Source organism: Vicugna pacos, chromosome 22 (assembly GCF_048564905.1).
Source record: "Vicugna pacos chromosome 22, VicPac4, whole genome shotgun sequence".
Classification (NCBI taxonomy): Eukaryota; Metazoa; Chordata; class Mammalia; order Artiodactyla; family Camelidae; genus Vicugna; species Vicugna pacos.
In genome coordinates, this window is record NC_133008.1 from 15,164,316 (window position 1) to 15,184,872 (window position 20,557).

Genomic DNA, 20,557 nt, shown 5'->3' on the forward strand with positions numbered 1-20,557 from the left:
CTTCTGTAGGTAAGAGATAAAATGACCGCAGCAGACAGGATGGAACACAAAACCAATCTACCTCGAGGAGCACTTTTTAAAAGATCTTTCAAAGCATTCACTTGCTTCCATCACCTTTTGCTCTAAGCGGTGAGCCTTGCATGGGCTGCCTTCAATGAGAGGGTTGGAATAACACTCTTTTGTGACTCCAAGTGCCAGTATTTAATAGTGTGTGCATGAGGGCCCCAGCCCTGGTTTTTTGGAATTCTGCAGAGAGAAGGAAAGCCAAAGAGAAAGTGTGAACGTGGACTTTATAAGCTAGATAATCGGAGATACTGGAAAAGAAATAAAGGGAGGAAGGAGAAAAAAAAAGCCTTATAGTAATTCTTCTGGTAGGAACTGTAGGAGGAATTCTGATGGCTTTGCAACCTCTACGTAAGCTTAATGAAGCATCTTAAGTTGGATGTTTTTTAAAACTGGGTCAAAGAATAGGGAGCAGCCCCCTGAATGCTGAAGCTACTGCATCACAGATTTACTGCCACAGTGTAGTCAATCTGTAAAAGCCTTTGCCTAAGCAGAGATGCGAACCAGCACAGCAAAAGCCTTTCTGATAAACAGAGATCAATACCGGGAGAGTATCTGAAATCGGCTTTTCATCCCTAACCTGACCCTTACCCGCTGACAACCAGCACTCTGCATGTTGGGGCACCCACTTGAATCACGCAGGGTCTCAGAGAGGCCAAAGGAGTAAATGAAGAAGGGGTGGGAGGCAACTCTTGGGAAGGGGTTGGCAATCACAAAACTAAGCATTCTTGTTGTTCTTTGATGGAATTTCTTCCCCCGATAGAGAAGTGCTCACGTGTTATGCAGACGACAAACAGATGCTAGGAGGAGCTAAGCGCTCCCACACCTAAAAGAAGAATGAGGGTGTTTGGGGATGTGGCCGGAGGAGGGGTTGTTTTTTTCCCCTCCTAAAGAGCTGGTAGGATGCCTTGCCCACTTGTAGACGACCTTAGAGCTGGGCATGCATGCACGCGCACTGTGTGTGTTTCTGTGTGTGAGCGAGAGGCTGAAATTAGTCACTTTGATTCCCTTCCAAAAACGCCATCTGAGAATCAAGAGCCGCGTGTCCCTCGGGCTAGCCTCGGGAACCAGGCAGTGCTTCTCATCTGGTTCGGTCCTTCCGGCCGCGAGGCCGAGTCCTGCAGTGCTCAGCGCGTTGGCGCCGGCACGATGATGATTCCAGGCTGATGAAACTTTTCCAATCAGCGATATTGCTAGACGCGGCCAGTCAGGCTGGCGCTCTCTCTCTCTCTCTCTCTCTCTCTCTCTCTCTCTGGCCCGGCAGATGGATGGATGGATGACAATTGTTGGATGCCTCCATGGTGTGTATGTAAGGGGGGAGTGTCAGGGGCCTGGGCTCTTAACAGCTGTTGGGAAGTTGAGGAAATCAAAATGGGAAACTCCAGTTTCCGCAGAGAGCCCTGGGATGGATTCTAGATTCTTCTTATTAGACCACTGGGCCTCAACCAGAGGCCTGCAGAGCATTTTGCGGGGTCGTGTGCTACTTGGGGATTTTAATCTTGGGTTTTCAACTTGTCAACAATCTAAAGCAACGATCTAAAAGCTAAAGTATTGCTCAATTATAAAGGTAAACTTTTCCTTTGCACGGATGCTATTTTCAGACAGTCTGTTTTTTAAATGATTTTTCCCAGGTAGTTCATATTCCTCCAGGTGGAGAAGCAGAGCTGGGCTTTTTTCCCCCAGAGTTAAGGAATTTCTTGGAGTGGCCTCTTATGGACACTTGTTTGTTCATTCATTCTGCAAAATATTGGCAGTGCCTACCATGGACCAGGCACCATTCAGAGCCGGTAGGGTACATTTTTTGAACAAAATGGCAAGTTCCTGCCCTGGTAAAGCATACGTGTTAGTGGGTGGAGGCAAAGAAACCATAGCATAATAAGCATACAGCATGTTAGAAACTCAAAAATGCCATGAAAAAAATTTTTTAAAAAACACAAGGTCAGGGGGACTGAGAATGAGGGGTGAGTGGGAGAGGGGATGCTTCACTTTCAAATAGCAAGTTCAGGAGGGGACTCACCCAGCAGGGTCGTTTAAGAAAAGTGACTGAGAAGAGGCAGAGCAGTGAGTGGAGAAAGAAGGGTGCAGTCACTCACTGTCTTAGCCACAGACAGTCCTGGACGTTGTGACAAAGAGGCGTTCCTTGTCGGGCCGGAGTGGGGACACGGCGGTGTGGATGAAACACCTAGAAACCGGCTGCCGCTCCATCAAACTGATTGTCGGCTCGAGGCTTAATCACCTTCCTGGCCAGAAATACAAACCCTAGTCCGAGGTGCTCAGGGAAAAAGCAGACCCAGGGAGCAGCCCCAGCTGCCTGCAGTCGGATGTTAGGACCAGAGCCTGCTCTGCAGAGCCAGTACAGCAGGGACTTCCTCCCAGGTTCCCACGGCCTCCGACAGTGTATTAAATTCTTTCCTTGTCTGACATAAAGTAATAACGGAGAGTTGTCACTGAGCAACAAAAGATGGGATGACTTTATTTTCTTTTCTTTCGAGGCACGTCCCAGGCTCCTGTTTAATGATAGGAGAGAAGCCACTGGGGCCAAGTACGGGAAGCCACGACCTACCACCCCTCTGGGCAGGCGAGGGGGAAAGCCCTGGGCATAAAGCACACCACACGGAGTTCTAATTCCAGAGGGCGGGACTCACACTCTCCTTGACTGAGCAGTGCAGGATGGTCCAGGTCCTCTCTCCAAATACCCACAGCCATGCTCCAGGACAATCACACTCAAGTTACCACCGATTTCACATTTCTGAATATTCAGTAACATTCAGGAAGAGAAAATATCTGAAAAACAAAATCTGCTTTTTCCTTTCCTTTCCTTCTTTCTTTCTAAAGAACCCAGTGCTTTATTTCATACTCCGTAACTAATGAAATCCAATTTCCAGGTAGGGGCTCATCAGCATCTTTGGAAACTAGCCCTTGTGTCGTAACTGTTGCAGGAACATACGCATCAGTACAGATACAAGAATGACTGTATCTTTCAAGCAACAGATTTCGTGGTCTCCCCTCAGGTCAGCCAGCCAGGAAGTGACCCCCACCCTGACAGAAGGGAGCTGATTCCCGTCCCTCCCAGGCTGAGCACAGCTTCTGGGCACATCCAGGCTTGTCTGTCATGGCGCTGTAGGCATGCATTCCTATCCCATCTGTCCTCGCAGCCCCATGACTCATCCCCCTCCTCCCACTCACCAGCACCTCCCCACCACTCCCCCATCACTCATCAGCATTCCTGGGAACCGATGACTTTATCCTCATGAAGTTTTATGACACTGTGCAAGGCTAGGGAAAGGAAAATCTGCAAATTCTCCACCTACAGAATGAGAGTCCTAATAAATGTTTCCACGTACAGAACGGAACAAAGAGCAACGCTAATAAAAGCTAACACTTGTGGAACGCGGAACGCTTACCGCATACCGGGCACTTGTGAACATTTACTATTGAACACTTATGCCTACTAAGTCCTCTGAACACACTTCTCTCGTTTAATCCTCACCATAGCTTTTTAGTTATGAAAAGAGGACACTGAGACACAGAGAGGTTAAGGCATTCCCTAGTTAAGAAACAGCCAGTAAGAGGCAGAATCGGGATTTGAACCCAAGACTTTGAACCAATGCTTTTAACCACTAAATGCTAATACTGTTCACAGTGACCAGCAGTATGTATTTATAGGAGATTATGTATCTATGCAAAGTATGGAACTATCCACGATGAAAGCCGCCTGGTGTGAGGACGAACAGACCAGAGGTCAGGAGATGGACAACCAGCTGGGCTGTAGTTTTCGCTGTTGCTGTGTTGGCCAAGGTCGCAGCCTGAGAGCAGATGACACCTGAACTGAGTCAGGAGGAGAGCTTATTAAGCGGACTATTTTGAAAGTTGCAGTCAGGGTTTAGGGAAAGCAGAAGGGTTGTGGCCATGTTCTTGGGCTAGCAAAAGAGGGCAGTTGTTGGCGTCGTGAGTCCTCAAGGGGCAAGGGGAGGAGTAATGAGGGGAACCGGGAAGAGAAAGGTACACGGAGGGGGCCACCTGAGATAGCTGGCATCTCAGGGACAGAGAAATAGCCAGCTCGTGGCGCCACGACAAAGAGGAAGCTAGTGGAAGTACCCTGCGTCCCTTTGCTCCACCCTCCGATCTCCTCCCACCGAATAAACAGTTGTTACCCCGGGGACAAGCGTGCCCACTGATGCAGTGGTGGGGTCAGCCTTCAGGACAGAGGGCAAGGCCTTGAAAGGCTGGGGGGCGTGTGAAGGACGCACGGAGAATATGGAACGCAGTCATTATCATGATAAACTGGGACACATCTCAACCTCCCTGGGACTTGATTTCTTCATCATTATAATGAGACAATTGGACCACATGCAATTTATGCTGCCTTCCAGCTCTGACATTTTAAAGATTTTATGAATCCACCCTCCACCTATGTCTCAAGAGATCTGCAGAGTAACTTCAAAAGAAGAACGTATAAAAGGCAGCCCGCACAGAGCCAACGCGAGTGGTATTCCGCATCATTTCTGCAAGTGCGTGTTGATGAAAGCGTGAAGGCAGACGGGGGCTGAGGCGGGAGGGCATCGGTCTGTTCTAGAAGGTAACCAGGGCACTGTTAAGTGATCTAAGACTAAGGCTTGAGAATTTGAAATCGTCCCAACAAAGGAAGTCACGTAACTCAAAATTCCTTGCTCCCTCTTGGAAGCAGGAGAGACACACAAGAAAGGACTGCTGAGCACACTTGGTACACCTGACAAGGCATGCTTTGCACCCTTTCGTGGGAGCCCGTGTCTTGACATTTCAAGCCGCAGCCCTGTGTTCTCACAAAGAACCAGCGGACCGTGCTGCTGGGCACTGAAGGTGCATATTTGGAGGTAAGTCCCTGGTTGGGTTGGAAGGAGATCACATCCATCTGAATCAGTTAAGGCTCATCTAATTAGCCATTAGAAAGTGTTCCCAGATACTCGCTGATTTGTTCTCAGTTCTCAAGGTTCCTGATTGTCTGGTTCTTGACAGAGCACTAAGCTGGTCTGAGTAGACAGAAGAGCAGGTGCCCACGAGGGCCTCTGCCCTCCCCAGCTGCCGGGGACCCAGGTGCCTGTCCTCAAAGGCTGTGGAACCTGATGTGTGATGAGTTGAAGGCCTTTGGGATGGCCCCCTTGCTTTCCCCTATTCCTTCTACCCAAATAACTTAATGAAATCGCACTGTTACAGAATGATCCTTTTGTTTCCTCTGGACGCATGGTAGGGAATATGAACCCTTGATCACATTTATGAATGATTTTTCCTCTTTAATGAGGAAATTCACAGCATCTCAGGGCCCCTAAACCCAGGGAGCCAAGTGTGTGCATGTGTGTGCACGTGTGTAGAAGGAAAGGGAGGCGAGGCACTCTCAGGGTGAACTTGTTCTGCTTCACAACTGTCCTCCTTGTGGTCTGAAGAGCAAGAAATGGGCGAAAAAGGGAAAGGACAAATATATGAATATATTACACAACATGGAAGCGAGAACCTGTGTTCACGTGGTTTGGTCTCTACCACCACAGGTCACATGCATAAGAAAGCAAAAGCCTGAGACGTGAGTGGGTGGAAATACCAACGCCTTCACGTCCTAGATGCATGACCTTGGATGAGTCCTTTGCCCTTAGTTTCCTCATTTAAGAAACGGAGCTAAGAAAACACAGTCATACCTACCACACCAGGGTGATGGGATCATAAAATGAGATCGATTCAGTAAAATAAGTGCAAGAACTCTGTCAAACGTAAATTGCCCTACAAGGCAGGGGACTGTTACCACTCTATCGAAATGGACGTGACCGCAGGGCATCCTTTGAAGAAAGATGGTACACGCGAAGGTGTCTCAGCAAAGAAGCGCCTGCAGCAGAAGACACCGGGAGTTTCCTAAAAACCTGCTCGGCATAGGTAACACCAGGTACAGAGCACGAGAATAATCCACGTTTTGAAGAAAAGTTCGGTTACGAGAATGAATCATTTTCCCTCTCCTCCTTTTTTGCCTATTAAAAAAAAAAAAAGTCTCAACACTGAGCTACCATCAAGGGTGAAGCCCAGTCAGTGCACAGAGAGCTACCAAAAACGGGGGGGAGGGGGGGAGTGACAGCTGTAGAGACAGTAACATGAAAGAATATTCCAGCCACAGACGTAAGAGGCTCGACTTAACAGGTGCCTACAGTTCATAAGTCTCATTTTATATCCATTTTCACAGAATCTTTTTCTGACGCCATGCCTGGCAGCCAACATGAAGGTACCAGACACTATCTCAGATCGACAGCCTGATAGGAATCAGGTATCCATCCTTCCCTAGATAACCAGTGAAGGGTTCAAGTCAGTGCTCCAACTATTCCATCAATTAGGAAAGGTCCTTGCAAAGTCCCCTCTGCACGCGGTCCGTTATCCTTACCCAAAGACTCCATCACGACCTTCCCACAGAGAAGACTCAGGGGCGGAGGTGAGGCACTGAGGCGTCTCCATAAGAGGTCCGGCTTGTGGTCAATGGTACCAGCCACGCTGAGGATCAGAAGAGGCTGGCTCCCCATCGGCAGAAGCCAGGGATGGGGTGCCCTCCCTTTTGTGGTCCCCTCTAAGTACAGAAAACCACCAGCGGTCCCAGCCGGACCCAGCGGAGGCCTCCAGCTGCGAAGGAGAAACATAACAGGCAATACCCACCCCACCCCCGCCTCCCTTCTCCCTCCCTTCCCTGTAGACAGACTCAGCGTGAGGTTCCCGAGGACTCAGTTGCGGGAGGACGCCTCCCCCGCTGGCAGCCAAATGCCAACTGCAAGTCCAGCCCGTGTAATGTGTCTGACATTTCTGCATCTCTCTGGGTTAACATTGTTTGACACAGACTTTCAAAAATATCTGCTAAAAAGGTTTGTGCGTGTGTGTGCGCGTGTGCTCACGTGCCCGCACAATTTCTGTCATTCTGAGGCATCATTGGGTGCATTTATTATTACTTTAAGAAATTATTCTCTTAGCTGCTGACACACCCTGGCTTTGGCATTTCCACTCAGGCAGAAGTAATTGGTTTCAGAAGGCTGGAAACCCTTATTTGAAACCATGTGCACATTCCTGTTGATGGATGCCATAAAATGTTCAAATACCATCTTCCCTCAAGTAAAACGGGCGTTAAAACCCGGAAGGATGAAATGTGATTGACAGCACGGCACAGTTACGTTTTAACTACCTGTTGTCAAATCATTGTAAAGCACCTGTAACCCAAATAGGGGCAGCTCTCCTTCCTGGTCAGCTACCTTTAGGTGGGTCTTTCCAGGTCTTGAAGGGAGTATTTCTTTCTGTACCAGAAAGTACTTTCTGCTTCTCATTGTGTTTCCTCACGGGCAAAGGGCTGATTAAGGCAAACTGCCTCTCAGACATTCGTGTAAGGTGCAATCTCCGGTGGAGACCAGGGCAAATGCCTGTCCATCACGTCCCGAAGGAAGGTCTAGTGGTAGCCCGTATACCCAGATAGCAGGGCTTTTTTTTTTTTTTCTTCGCCATGTCTTTGGAGATTTTTGTGATTTTTTTTTTTTTAAAAAAAAAGGAATGTCATGGCATGGCTGCTGAAGTGGACAACATCCATGTGGCAGACAAAGGAAACTCTCCCAAGAGAAAACAGACTCCAACACCAAGCGACGTGGGAAAGGCAGCGGGATGGCTATGCAGATCTACCACCAAATGAACGGCCGGGCACAGAGGCTCCGCCCCGGGGACTCGGGGTGCACACGCAGGGAGGCACTTCTGAATGTGCTGTATAGCATCACAGGACGCACTACCCACCCCTGGGGATGCTTCCAACACCTCCTTGGAAACTCAGGGTGGAAATCCCAAGATTCTCTAAGTGGTGCCCACCTACAGGCAAATACAGCAGCACAGTGCAGCCCGCGGGCTCGGCCGTCAGACTGCATGCGTTCAGATGCTAAGTTTGTCCCCTACTACTCGCGTGACTTCGGGCAAGTGCCTCAATTTCTCCAACCCTACTTTGGGAATGATAATAAAAGCTACCTCAAGGGGTTATCATGAGGATCGAGTTTTAATACCTGCAGAAACACTTGAATCCTTCTCTTTTACGACCAGTATTATTAATATCCAGTCCACCGCTTACTACTCCCCCACACGAGGGAAACCAGGTCCCTTTCCATTCTTGGCTAGACACCATTGTCAGAAATTTCTCCACACTGAGCACAAATTAAGCTCTCTGAAATTTCAATCGATTTACTCCAGGCCTATTAGGAGAGGCAGAGCCGGGGTAAGTCTCATTTCTCTTCCCCTGACAGTTGCACACAATATTTGAGACAGCTGTAAATGTATCCCTAAGTCTTCAAGACCAAGCCTTCCCAGTTTTTAACAACTTTTCCTTGCATGGCAATTTTCTCAGATTTTTTTCCCTCATCTTTATCACCTTTCTTTGATTTAGATTTGTCAGCATCTTTACATTGCATTGCATCAAACAGAACAGAATTTTCCGGGCGTGGTCCAAGAATACGAACTATGGGAGACAGTGTCTTTCTTAGCCTAGATATGCCATTTCTTTGATCTTAGAAACTACGAGGTACAAAATTCATATTCAAATAGCCAGCCACCCTCCTGGCCCAAATGCGATGCTCAGCTGCTTAAGAGGGCTAAAGGAATTCTGTTTTCTCTGACGTCAGTGTGTAGGCTACAGAGAGTCAAGCACTCTCTTGTGTACAGACCCATGTAACTACACATTTGCAATTATCCTGAGGCTAAGGAATGTTCTAAAAAAATGAGTTCACAGCTCTCCCGGATGGAAATATGTATTTGGAATGAGATTTGCAAAACACCTGGATGATCCATCAGCCTAACCACCTTCTTCTTCCAAAGAAACTCGGAGAGCCACACCAAACCCACATACGGACAGAGCTGAGAGTCGGGAACTATGAAATCGTGGGTGAGAACTTTCCCAGGGTTTCTCTACACGACCAGCTGAAACTTTCCTTTCCCCTAAGCTCAGGATCACCCAGCCTACTTCTTTCCAAAAGAGATTCACTAGTGGAGATGGACTGGCAGCTTCTCCATCGGAGCCAATCGGCACACTTGCCTGGCCATCCCCATGGAAAGAGACCTGGGGGTAGGCGCGGGAAGTGATGGATGACATGCAGAGTGCGGTGTTTCAAGAAGGGGCCCCGAGGGGAACGTCGCGTAGGTCTACCGAGTTGCCGTCTAGTTCAGATTTCTCAGGATAAAGGCGTCACTTGTACAAGCAGCACTGTGTCCTCCGCGAAGAGAGGATTTGTCTCCACAACCTTCCTGGACTGTACTGACGGACAGACGACCTGCAGGAAGGAGTGGGAAGCTCACTCACGCCTTTCTCAAAGGGGATGAACAAAAGCCTGCTTTCCACTGCCTGACAGAGACAGCTTGAAACTGGATGCGAGGTGAGTCTCCGTGCTGTAGCTTTGCAAACAACCAAAACAGCAGGAATGCCACTTTTAAAGTCATTTCTGTATTCTGGAAGCAGTTGTAACGCAAATCAAAACAACAAGAAACAGGCGAGAAAACAAAACAAACACACCTCGGGTCCCAGGATTCGTTAGAGGCCTGCTCGACATGTAAGAAGGTATTTCTCTGATTTTCTCTGCTCAGCGTGGCTTTTCCCTTTATCACTTTATTTTGTTTAATTCCCATGGCCCGTTACATAGAGCACTGTGACATTCTATGTCCGTACGTCCGCTCCCTGTAGACCGTCAACTTTCGAGGCAAAAGGACAAAGCATCGCGCTGCTCTCTGCCGTCCCTGTCCCCACACAGTGTGACAGCCTCCTGTGGGTTCGCTCAATACCACTCTTGCCCCTCTCTCTAATCCTTTATCCACATGGTAGTCAAAACGATCTTTTAAAAAACAGATCTGGCCATGACACCCCCTTCTTAAAAATCCTTTGCTGGCTTCCCCTTTTTCTGCGGATGGAGTCCACACCCCCTCCAAGATGGCCCGGGAACTCTTGCTGGATCTGGTCTTTGCCTGCTTCTGCCCATCTGCTTCACTCCTCTCTCCTGCTCCTCCTCTCTGCCCCAGCAGCCTTGTCCTTCCATTGCTCGGAGCACACTCTTCCCCTCCCAGTCCACACACGTTCCTCCTCTCCCTCCCTTCCCCGACCCCTTCCCCCAGTTACCTGCTATTAATCAGTTCACTTCTTTAGGGAAGCCTTTCCTGATCTCATATTCAAGTCAGGTGCCCCTGATGTTACACGCTGTCGTCCTAGCCTATAAATTTACCTCTAAGACCTTCCCAAAGCACATTCTCTGATACACTGGTAGAATATGATATCATCGCATCAGAAAATGGTAAGTCCGAAGTTCTGAGAAATCTTCTAAAGAGCCATACTGTGGAAGGGGAATTCTATCTCCCTTCAGGAAATAAGGTGTCAGTCCAGACGTACTTCTGGAGGTGGGGGTGGCAGTTAGAATCTATCATCATACTAAATCAGCCACCCACATCATTTTTACTTAAAAAAAAAAAAAGCCCCAGGCTGGTTAATGAGTTTAATACTCAAAAAGGCTCCCAGAGGTCTAGAAGAAGGATCAAAGGGGAGGTGTAGTGCTTTAATACAGTGCAGTTTCAAAGCCTTAATTGCCCATTCTTGAGCAACTGCCTCTATGGTACATCCGTCATCCCAGCAGAAATGTTAGGTCGCCACAAACCTAGCACACCCGGACTCAGCCCCTTTACAATCAGACTCACAACTTCCGGGAACGCTCGAGTCAAAAGAAGAGGACCATTGCTGGGTGGCAAGGGCAACGCCATCATCAAGAATTATTCAGTTGCGCCAGGAGTCAAGGGGAGAGATGTCGCTCTGAGAATCAGACCCCCTAACCAGCAGGTGTCGCTGGAACCCTTGACGCGCTCAGCACCTTTACACTAACACCAGCTGAAACACAGAAGAGCACAGGGCTAAACCATCCTGGCGTAGCAACAGGGGAAGCGGGATGGAGGACCTGCATTCACCGAGCACCTGTTCTGCACCAATCCCTCTGTCAGGGGCTTTATGGCCAGTTTATCAACTGCATCAACTTGTCCCTTGACTCAGTCTTTCTTCCCTCAGTGTTCTCCAGGAAGGCTGATAACTTTCCCCCTAAATAACGCACCAATCCTGCAAGTAACTCCTTTATGCCTTTTCACATAAAAAAAAAATCATCTCCATTACTTTTGACAAAGTCTACTACACCTGATCAAAGCAGAAGGGGGATTATTATGACAGCGGTGATGGTGATGGTGATGGTGATGAATTTATCAGAATGTGCAATGGAGCTAGGAATCCAGCCAGCTCCAGATCCCAATTTTGTCCCCAGATTTTCTCCTTCAAAAAAATGGGGGATGACTTCCTCATTGATCTAATACACATGGTCTAAGATTTGGGGTAAAAAGCAAAGATACTCATTGAAAAATAGAGCTATCAAATGCTCACACACATCACTGGCTGACCCAACTCTGCTCCTCCCTCCTCTCAGGCTGACCTGGAAGATGTGGGTCCTAGGACTCAGCACTGAATTTGTACAACTACTCAGCCTTTATAAATCTCTCTCTTTCCACCACTTTCATTTCCTCCTGTTCATCTAATCATGGATACTTGAACATTCTTTATGTATATACATATTTAAAAGACAAACTTATTTACAAAACAAAAACAGACTCACAGACATAGAAAACAAACTTATGAACATTCTTTTTGCCCTAACCTATAGTAAGGCATAAGTTTTTGAAAGACAGGAATCATGTCTCATTTATCACAATTTCCGTCAGTTCTTAGCATAATGCCTTGTATACTCCTTGTCCTAAATAACAATTTTTCCCTATAAGGAAAAATATGAAAATGAATATATGTATGTATATATATGCCTGAAGCATTGTGCTGAAATTGACACAACAATGCAAACTGACTCTACTTCAATTAAAAAAAAAAACCATGTTTTCACTTTTGTCTCAGTTTCTTTTCTGCTACAGTAAAATACTCAATTTCAGTAGACATGTAATGAAATCAGTATCATTTGATTCTTTTTAAAAAATAAAGGTACAGATACAAAAATGTGAATTGTTCTTATTTTACTGAAAAAACCGGAAGCTTTCACAGACTGAAATTTCTTTACACATCAACACCTTAGACAGGGGACAGTGAGCCTCAATGGAATTACAAAAGCTTCCCAACGCATACCAGAAAATAATTTAATCTGAGCGTGGGGTGGGGAGAATTCTATATACTCTTCTTACCAGAAAAGAGAATTAAAGAGAAAATACAATACCGACCAACGTGAAAAAGCTTCTGTTAACTGAAGAAAAACAGACAACAAATTCTGCAGCAGGAAGTAATGTGTGGTAGCACTTTTTCAAAAAGAATATTCTATGGGAGGTGGAGGTTACAGAAGGTTAAACTAGACGTTTATCCTAGAAATCTTTAGGAAAGACTGATCACGTAACTAAAGGTTTCTGGCAGTTTGGAAAGTAGCAGAAATTAGCCAGAGAAGCTTCACGGGGACCCTGTGCACAACCTGAAAATGTGCAAAAAAGAGGGGCTGAAACAAAACGCAGTGTGTCACTTAAGATCATACGAAACAGAGACGAGAACAGGAACACGCACTCATCATGACGAGACTTCAGCACTAGGATCACCTAATTCATGAAAGGACCGAACAGGAAAGTCATAGGATCCTGTCGACACTGAAGACCAAATCCACAGCAAGTCACCAAGAAGCAAATTCAGTCCTTAGTGCCCTCAGATGAAAGGATGACATCTTTCTTTCCCCCAGAGGGGAAACATCCCCATGCCCCCATGATCAAATGACTCAGAAAGGGCCCAACCGATGTGACTGACGTTTCAGCTGAGTATAAGCTTGAGGTGTGACAGCCCAGGGGCGTATCTTTGAGAAAGTTAGAGGGGAACATAAATAGATTTTTTTAGAATTTTTTAGAACCTTTCAGCATAGGTTAATGGAAGATATGTTATCACTAACGTGGGCAGGGAAAATGGAGAACTGATATATGCAGTCACCCAGGCTTCATAGAAAAACGGCCAGTCTTTACGGAAGATTTGCAGAATATTTAAAAAAGACACAGAAGGAAGGGCTTTACGTTTTAAAATGTGTCTATTTCCATTGAGTCTGCCAGGCCCATAATCGAAGTCACTGGAGTCGATCATTTGCCCCCTGCTAATTCTTTCTCCACAGGGTGCCTTGAGAGGCGGTGTTTAGATCTTTTTGTTTTGCTTGGTTATTTTTTTTTGTTTGTTTGGCTTTAACGCAAAGCTGAGCATACGCCGGCTGCCTTCTGCCCCAGACAGACTTGTAAATATCCTCTCCACGTAACTCTGTGTCTTCACGGCTCCTCCCACGATTTCAACGACATATCTATTTACTTACTATGCATTGTTTTCATCAGCTCAAGCTGATGAGATATTCAGGCTGGAATAAGTATCAGAGGCTGGCTGGCTTAAACAACAAGCATACGTTTCTCCCATGTCTGGAGACTGGAAGTCTGAGATCGGGGTGCCGCCACGGCTGGGTGCTGGTGAGCCCAGCACCTGCTTTGTAAAGGGCCACCTTCTCACTCTGGCCTCACACGCCACAGAGAGAACTCAGTTCTGGTCTTTTCATCCCCTTATAAGGGGACTAACCCCTACAGGGGGGCTCCACCCTCAACACCTCATCCAAACCTGATTACCTGCCAAAGGCCTCACCTCCAATTATCATCACACTGGGGATGAGGGATTCAACACATGGATTTTTTTTTGCAGGGGGAGGAGATGGGGTTGGCACAAATGTCCATCTATAGCGTTCACCTTCCCTATAAGATTATAAGCTTCAGGAGGTCAGGGAACTGTATTTTGCTCCCTGCTACAGCCTTCAGGCCTTGCACTGTACCTGGGACAGTGTAGGTGTTTGATAAAGATTTATGGGACGTATGAATGAAAAAAATGTCTGTAATCCTCTCTGCTGTCTCCTTGCTACACACACACACACACACACACACACACACACACACAGACCATGTTTTTTTCTAGGTTCATCCATGTGTAGCATGTATCAGTAGTGGTTCATTCCTTTTTGTGGCCTAATAGTATGCTGTGGACATAAATATATCACCTCATTTTCCTCCATCCACCAGGTGATGAACATTTGGATTGTTCCTCGTTGGGGGCGCTTAGGCTCTTGTGAACATTCACATGCGTTTCTTTGCATGGATATAGAAAATCTCTAGGGGAAACTAGATTATCCAATTACAACCTGGGAAACGTTAAAAAGTAAAACTGCTTTAAAAAATGTTACCATTTCTATGTTTCCACAGACTCTCTTTTGAGTGGCTCATGAACTGTGTGGAGTCCAGCTCTCTTGACATTACAAATGAGTAATTAAGCTCCACAGCGTCCATCTAACTCAAGAAGGAAGTAGGCAGGTGCCATGTGAGCTGTAAGTGGCCTGGGTCTTAGCACAGGTTTTTAAGTAATCAAAGCTCTCGGCACGTTTGTAGTTGGTTCTGCACCATTTCGATGAGCGGGCAGGAGTCTGGTCTCTCCTTCGTGCCGCCCTCAAGGGGCCGCGGTGTTTGTCATTCATCTTTGGAATCCTCACAGTGCCCACCCTGGGGCTGCGCACAAAGCAAGTAATTGACACACTTGCCTTCATCTATGTATTAATGTTAAAACTGGGTTGGACGTGCTGGGTTACACTTTAGAAGAGATGATTTCTAGTGAAAGAAAGACTCCTAGGGTGGATCTGCCAACCTCAGATCCACTTAAAGTGGCCCCATGGGGACTTTTGACGTGGCTGGAGGGGGGCCACAGGGTTTGCTGTGGAAGCTGAGTGCAAATGCCTGCTTCCCCGTTAGAGACGGAGCGAGGCCACCCGGCATCGTGGGAAGAGCATGGGTCTGAGTCTCGGCCCTAGAAACGTTTCTCCAAGTGAGCGCTTTCTTATAAGCTTTTGTTTCCCAATTCAAATTCCTGCCTTTCCAGTTGTTGTGACGTCCAGAAATAATGCACTGAAAGTGATAAGCACAGCTCGGGGCACATGAGCATCTATGAAGTGGCCGTGAAGAGGTCCACACAAAGAAACGCAGGTGGATGTTAGACAAGAGCATCATAGCCCCAAACTGGAAAAAATTCAAGTGTCCATCACCTGGTGGATAGATAAAGCGAAGGCGGTGTATCTGTGTCCAGGGCGTACCACGCAGCCACAGAAAGGACTGCATTACCGGTACCTGCTACACCACGACGAACCACGGGAACATCACGCTACACAGTGCATCATTCTGTTGGTAAGAAGTGTCCGGAAAAGGCACGTTCCTAGAGGCAAAAGGTGGTGGTGACTGAGGGCTGAGAGTGGGAGTGCAGACTAACACCCAATGAACAGGAGGACATTCTTGGATGAGGGAAATGCTCTAGAAGCAGAGTACGTTGATGGTTGTACACCTCCAGGAATGTGATCAAATAAATCATAGGATTGTATACTTACAATGGGTGAGTCTTATGGTATGTAAATTGCACCTCCACAAAGCTTTTTTCTTCTTTTTCTTTGAAGCCTGTTAGAATGTTGAGGGAAAATGAAGAAATCCCGTTGCACTGCATACTGGGAGATGGGTCTCAGATGGAGCTCTGCACAGAAGCTGACATCACATTAAGGCAGTGCCTTCTCTGGGCAAAGTGATGACAGAGCTGGCATTTTCTGGGACTCCTGGGAAACACCCCGACTCCTTCAAAGAGCAGGCAACCAGCCAGAGTCACAGGGCCCCTGGAGCCAATGTCCGCAGAACTGCTGGCCTGGGGGATGTTGCCTCTCTTAGGGGCAACCAGAGAGCTGTCACCGGGACGATTTTGCAATGAGAAATTTTGGTCCTTCCTATTCCAGCCTTCTTTCCAATTTCCTCTGATTGTAATTCTTAACTAACGGCAGGCAGCTAATTTAAGAAGTATTTGTATGACCTACTAGGCTGATGAGAATCGACACAGGGGTTGTTGGCTGTTACCTGTCCAGAAAGGTGTTCCCAGAGAGACAGGTGATGCTGACACGGGCGCTGGGTGTCACGTGGCAACAAAAAGGTGCCTGGAAGCCCATTAGTCAGCCACAAACACAGAGGTTCCAATAAAAGAGGAATAATTGACATATTAAAATCTATAGGTCCCAGGAGGATACTAAACCCATCACATTATTATTATTTTTATTATTTTTTAAAGAGAGAAAGGCCGCTGCCCACAATACATCAATTAAACCCTGCCATTTCCCCGAAGCTGTCAGCTGTGGCGAGGCTGCCAGAAGTCCTCCTCCTCTGAGGGTGTCTTGAAAATGAGCACCTGGGGCAGCCAGCACTATTAATAGGTGGAGGGAACGATATAAAATGTCACAATGCACCTTCCCAAATAAAAACGTGTCCAGGCTTCTCGGGGAGGGGAGGAAAAGAGGAAAATGGCCCAAAGTACTTCAGGAATGATTGCATTTTCCTTCCTCTGAACTCCGACTATATATTACAGGCGAGCGCCTGTCACTTCCAAGGTGTCTGGCCTCTGTCACTGCGGTTCTGCAGAGTTCCATAACTCGCGCACGGCCGGCCGGGCCTTCTTGCTTCATGCTTCTCACAGTGGGGGCCAGGGAGGCATTGCTTCCACTCCAGCAGGAAGAGTAAGTGGGCAGAAGTGAGGACTGGCACTAAGTACAGCAGTGAGGAAGGGCTGGGGGTCTCCTGACACCTCCTCCCCTGCTTGGTGCGCCACCCAGACAGGGGACAGAACCTTGGGGACCCCCGCCCCCCAGTTCACCAGCATGTATCAGGTATACTCAGCTTCCCCGGATATGCCTCTGGATGGATTTCAGAATCATCGCCATGAATTTCTTTTCAGCAGGACGCTCTCCCGAGAAGACTGAATAAACAGATTCTTTATCTGGAGAAAATCAGTTTCAGTTCTTGCTGATTTCTAGAATTTAACCTTGACATTCAAGAGCTGGGTGAGCCTAGGCAGGTCACTGAACGGCTTTATACATCAGTTCCTCCAATTATAAAATAAGGTACTCCAACGCCGTGATTATTCAAGCTCCCCTCGAGTTTTAAAATTCCTGGATTGTATCAGTGAGGTAAGAATTTTGCCCCTGGAAGAGACTCAAGAAAGCTCTCAAGGAGGGGTAAGGTCAGTAGTCACTGCTTCAGCGGAGGCTGATTAAAAGATCCGCTCTTTCTTTCTTCTTTGTTTAATAGCAAAAGTTGCTCTATTTTCCTCCAACCCAAGTATCAAGCTTCCAGTTGCTCTAATTTAACTTTATTACTCTTTTGTCTTGTCAATAAGAACATAATAGTGTCCTTAAAGAAAATGACAGCTTTTTTTCTTTTGCTTTGAGGTTTATTTCAAACAATTCTCATTCTTCCTAATGAGGCTGATCCGTGTTTGTAGTTACATAATGTGTTCTTCTAATGGGGAGGTTTTCAAACACAGAGAAGCAAAAGAAAAGGCAGCTTCCTTTCCCTTATTTATTTTTTTGCTGCCTTTTGGTCACTTCAAATAGTTACCTTATCCATCATTTACGAACCATGGGCTTCTTGCAACGCAGTGCATTTTGAGGATGGTGCGTCACTCGTCTGTCTTTCGATAAATGAGGTCTTGCCTGGACAGTCAATGTGGCCGAATCACCCCTCCTTCTGAGGCCCTGGGTCCCCCCTGTGTTTTCTTCCACAAATAGTAGGGGACCAGCAGCTTTCAAGCTTTTTGACCAGGTTTCATGTAGGGAGACAGGATGCATTAACTGGCATATTGGAACTACCACCGAGGCACCATTAGCCAACAATTATTGGTCTCTTAAACTCTGGCCACTGCTGCCCCCCAGTTAGCAGACTCCCGGGATTTATACTAAAAGAAAAAGCAACCATGTGTGCCTGCTTGGTTTTTTCCCTCAGTGTTGTGATGCATCCAAGGATTTGGATTGCTAAAGATGTTGGCAGCTCAGAATGGGTATCATATTCTAAGGACCTGGGTGACAAACATGGATGAGGGGAGAACACAGATACACTTGTCTCTCTGTATACACTGGGTATCGATTCCAGGACCCATTGTGGATCCAGCATCTGCAGATGCTCAAGTCCCATAGTTGGTCCACTGTATCCAAAGATCCTACATCGCAGATTCCACCAGCCTAGGATGCTAAACACAGTAGACAACTTGTGACTGGCTGAATCCACAGATGCAGAACCCACGAATGCTGAAGGCAGGCTGTACCCAACTCTGCAAACATGCTTTCTTTCAGCCCACTTCTTTCTTCCTTTCCCTTTTCTTTACCAGGCTCCTCTTCCCCAGTTCACTGAAGGAAATCACCCTCTTAACTCCCCACTTGATTTGACAACTTCAGTTGAGCTCTGACGGCAGCTGCTAATTACGAGCCACATGGACACACACTAGCAAGCAGAAGCGAACGTGTGTTGGATCAAGAGCCTTAGAACTCAGAAAGGAATATTTTTTTTTTTGGATGAGCTTTCTGACTTTAAGCCCACGAACTTCAGTTTTCTTTTTGATACTATGCAGGGGTTGGGCCAAGTACCTTTTAGGATTCCATCCACATCTAAATTCTATGCTAGGTTCTATAGGAATAAAAACGAAAGTTAAAGAGACAGAGAAGCAAAAGGCTTGGCTGGGAAAGTGGGAATCACTCGGAGAAATGTGGCAATAAGTTAATGTGATGGTCAGACCAGAAAATCTCCCAAGCTCAGTGTAAGAAAACCCTAGGCCCAAAGTGCAGTTGGTCCAGGCTCCTGATGAGGGGGCAGACTGATGATCACTAGTTTGGCAACAACGTGCAAGACGTGGTTAGAAGGTTGTTGTTGGGAAAAAAGGAGTGCTCGAGGTGGCGAGGGCCTGGACCCTGGGAAGGATGCTCATTCACTGTTCTCTCATCCAATGGAAACAGAAAGCGACTCAAAGTTCCATGGGGGGCCAGAGCCCTGCAGGTTTACAGGCTTAGCAACAATCTCTAGGAATAGTTAACAGGTGCCGGACGAATGCAAGCTTCAGTTATAGATAGTTCTCGATACGCTGAGAATGAGGGACTGAAGATACCGAAGAGCCCACGGGGCTGACTTTTCTCTTCTGGAGAGATGAGAAGATGGGCATGGCCCCGCTGGGATGCCGGAGAAGGGAGACTGGTAACAGAAGGCACAAGTAGGTAATGGAAGCCAGAAGTCATGACGGTACTTCCAGTACGTTGACGCTGGGGTGACAGGAGACTCTGGAGATGAAGGAAGGTGGCACCCATCCCCGGGAAGAACTGGTGGCGAGGTGACAGCTGAAGCCGGCCGGCCACAACACGGCCACTTCTCGCAGACGGCCTCAAGACAGGAAATGCTCCCGAGAACTACCATCTGAAGTCCTTGAACCTGAACCGACCAGGCAATTTCTCCACTAATTCCCTTTTGAAGACCATTCATTGTATTTTCTCTTTACCTCATCCTTTCTTAACCCCCTTCTTCAATGTCTGTTCGTTCAACCAAGATTTGTTGAGTACCCATCAGAGACAAGCTCACTTACAGATGCTGGAGGAAACAGAGGCCACAAAGTGCCAACCCTTTAGGGAGCTTACTTTTGATAGTAAGAAGGTTAAGGAGATTTAGAAGAAAGTGGATTATCACAATGGAAGGAAGAGTGAATGGTGGAGATGGTGAAGCCAGTGGGGGTCATGGCAGGTTTCTTCAAGGAGGTAACATTTGAGCTCAGATGGAACTTTTCAAATTGAAGAGAAAGAAGCCATGGAGTGACAGGGGAGGGATGTGTCGGAAAGAGGCAACAGGGGCCCTGGTTTTCAGATGGGCGTGTCTTTGGTGTATGTGCAGGGTCTAAAGGAGGCTCGTGTGGCTGGAGCCCAGTTAGCCAAAGGGGTTGCAGGTACTGATGAGGTCAAAGCGGGAGGGGTAGATGCAGGGCTCACCAAGAAGGAGTGAAGGAGCAGATGAAGGATGCTTTTTCTCAGTAAGAGAAAATCAAGATTTGTCTTGATCCTTAATCTTGCAGAACAAAGCCCGAGGTATCAACTTCTGGCTGAATTCTATCAGGCGCCTTTCACGAGGCCTTAGACCTGGTAACTGCAGTCAAAGGGAGGTTTTTGCCTTGGCAGTATCCCAATTGTGTTTGCCCAGGTAAGACAGGGATCGAGTAGAACACGGAATAGAAAAGGAATGCGAGAGATGCGTGACATTGTTTCTCGAAGATTGGCTGAGCTGAGGCACAAAGCCACCAGGAATAGAAATGGGAAATCCTAGCAGAAGGAGAATTGAAGTTATATAGAAAAGGAGACTGAAGGGAAGTAGAGTCGACAAAAAGTCAATTGGCTGCACCATCCACAAGCACCAGGAGAAGCATTCTATCAGGTATGCGTGCGCAAGGTTTCCCAAGTTCCATTCGGTGGATTTCAGAAGCTGCTGTCTCTGCTGAAATGCCAGTGGCCTCGAATTTCTGAGATCACAATTATTTGCACAAGTTTCTGCTCTCCTGTCTCTGTAACCCCGTGTGACTGAATAAACAAAGAGA

General features: G+C 47.1%; 1 protein-coding gene and 1 long non-coding RNA gene across 2 annotated transcripts in view; one reads left to right on the top strand and one right to left on the bottom strand.

The window, feature by feature from the left end:
* TENM2 (teneurin transmembrane protein 2) overlaps positions 1-6,652 on the bottom strand; it is a 462,232-nt gene extending 455,580 nt beyond the window's left edge. Inside the window, exon 1 of the mRNA XM_072947258.1 lies at positions 6,458-6,652. Coding sequence (XP_072803359.1) covers positions 6,458-6,593 — 136 coding nt within the window. The 5' untranslated portion in view covers positions 6,594-6,652. The remainder of the gene's footprint in view (positions 1-6,457) is intronic.
* On the top strand, positions 1,319-7,942 carry LOC140688433 (uncharacterized). The gene is made up of 3 exons (XR_012063126.1): positions 1,319-1,364; positions 6,263-6,343; positions 7,598-7,942. It is a non-coding gene; the product is annotated as an uncharacterized lncRNA (long non-coding RNA).
* Positions 7,943-20,557: the final 12,615 nt, after the last annotated feature.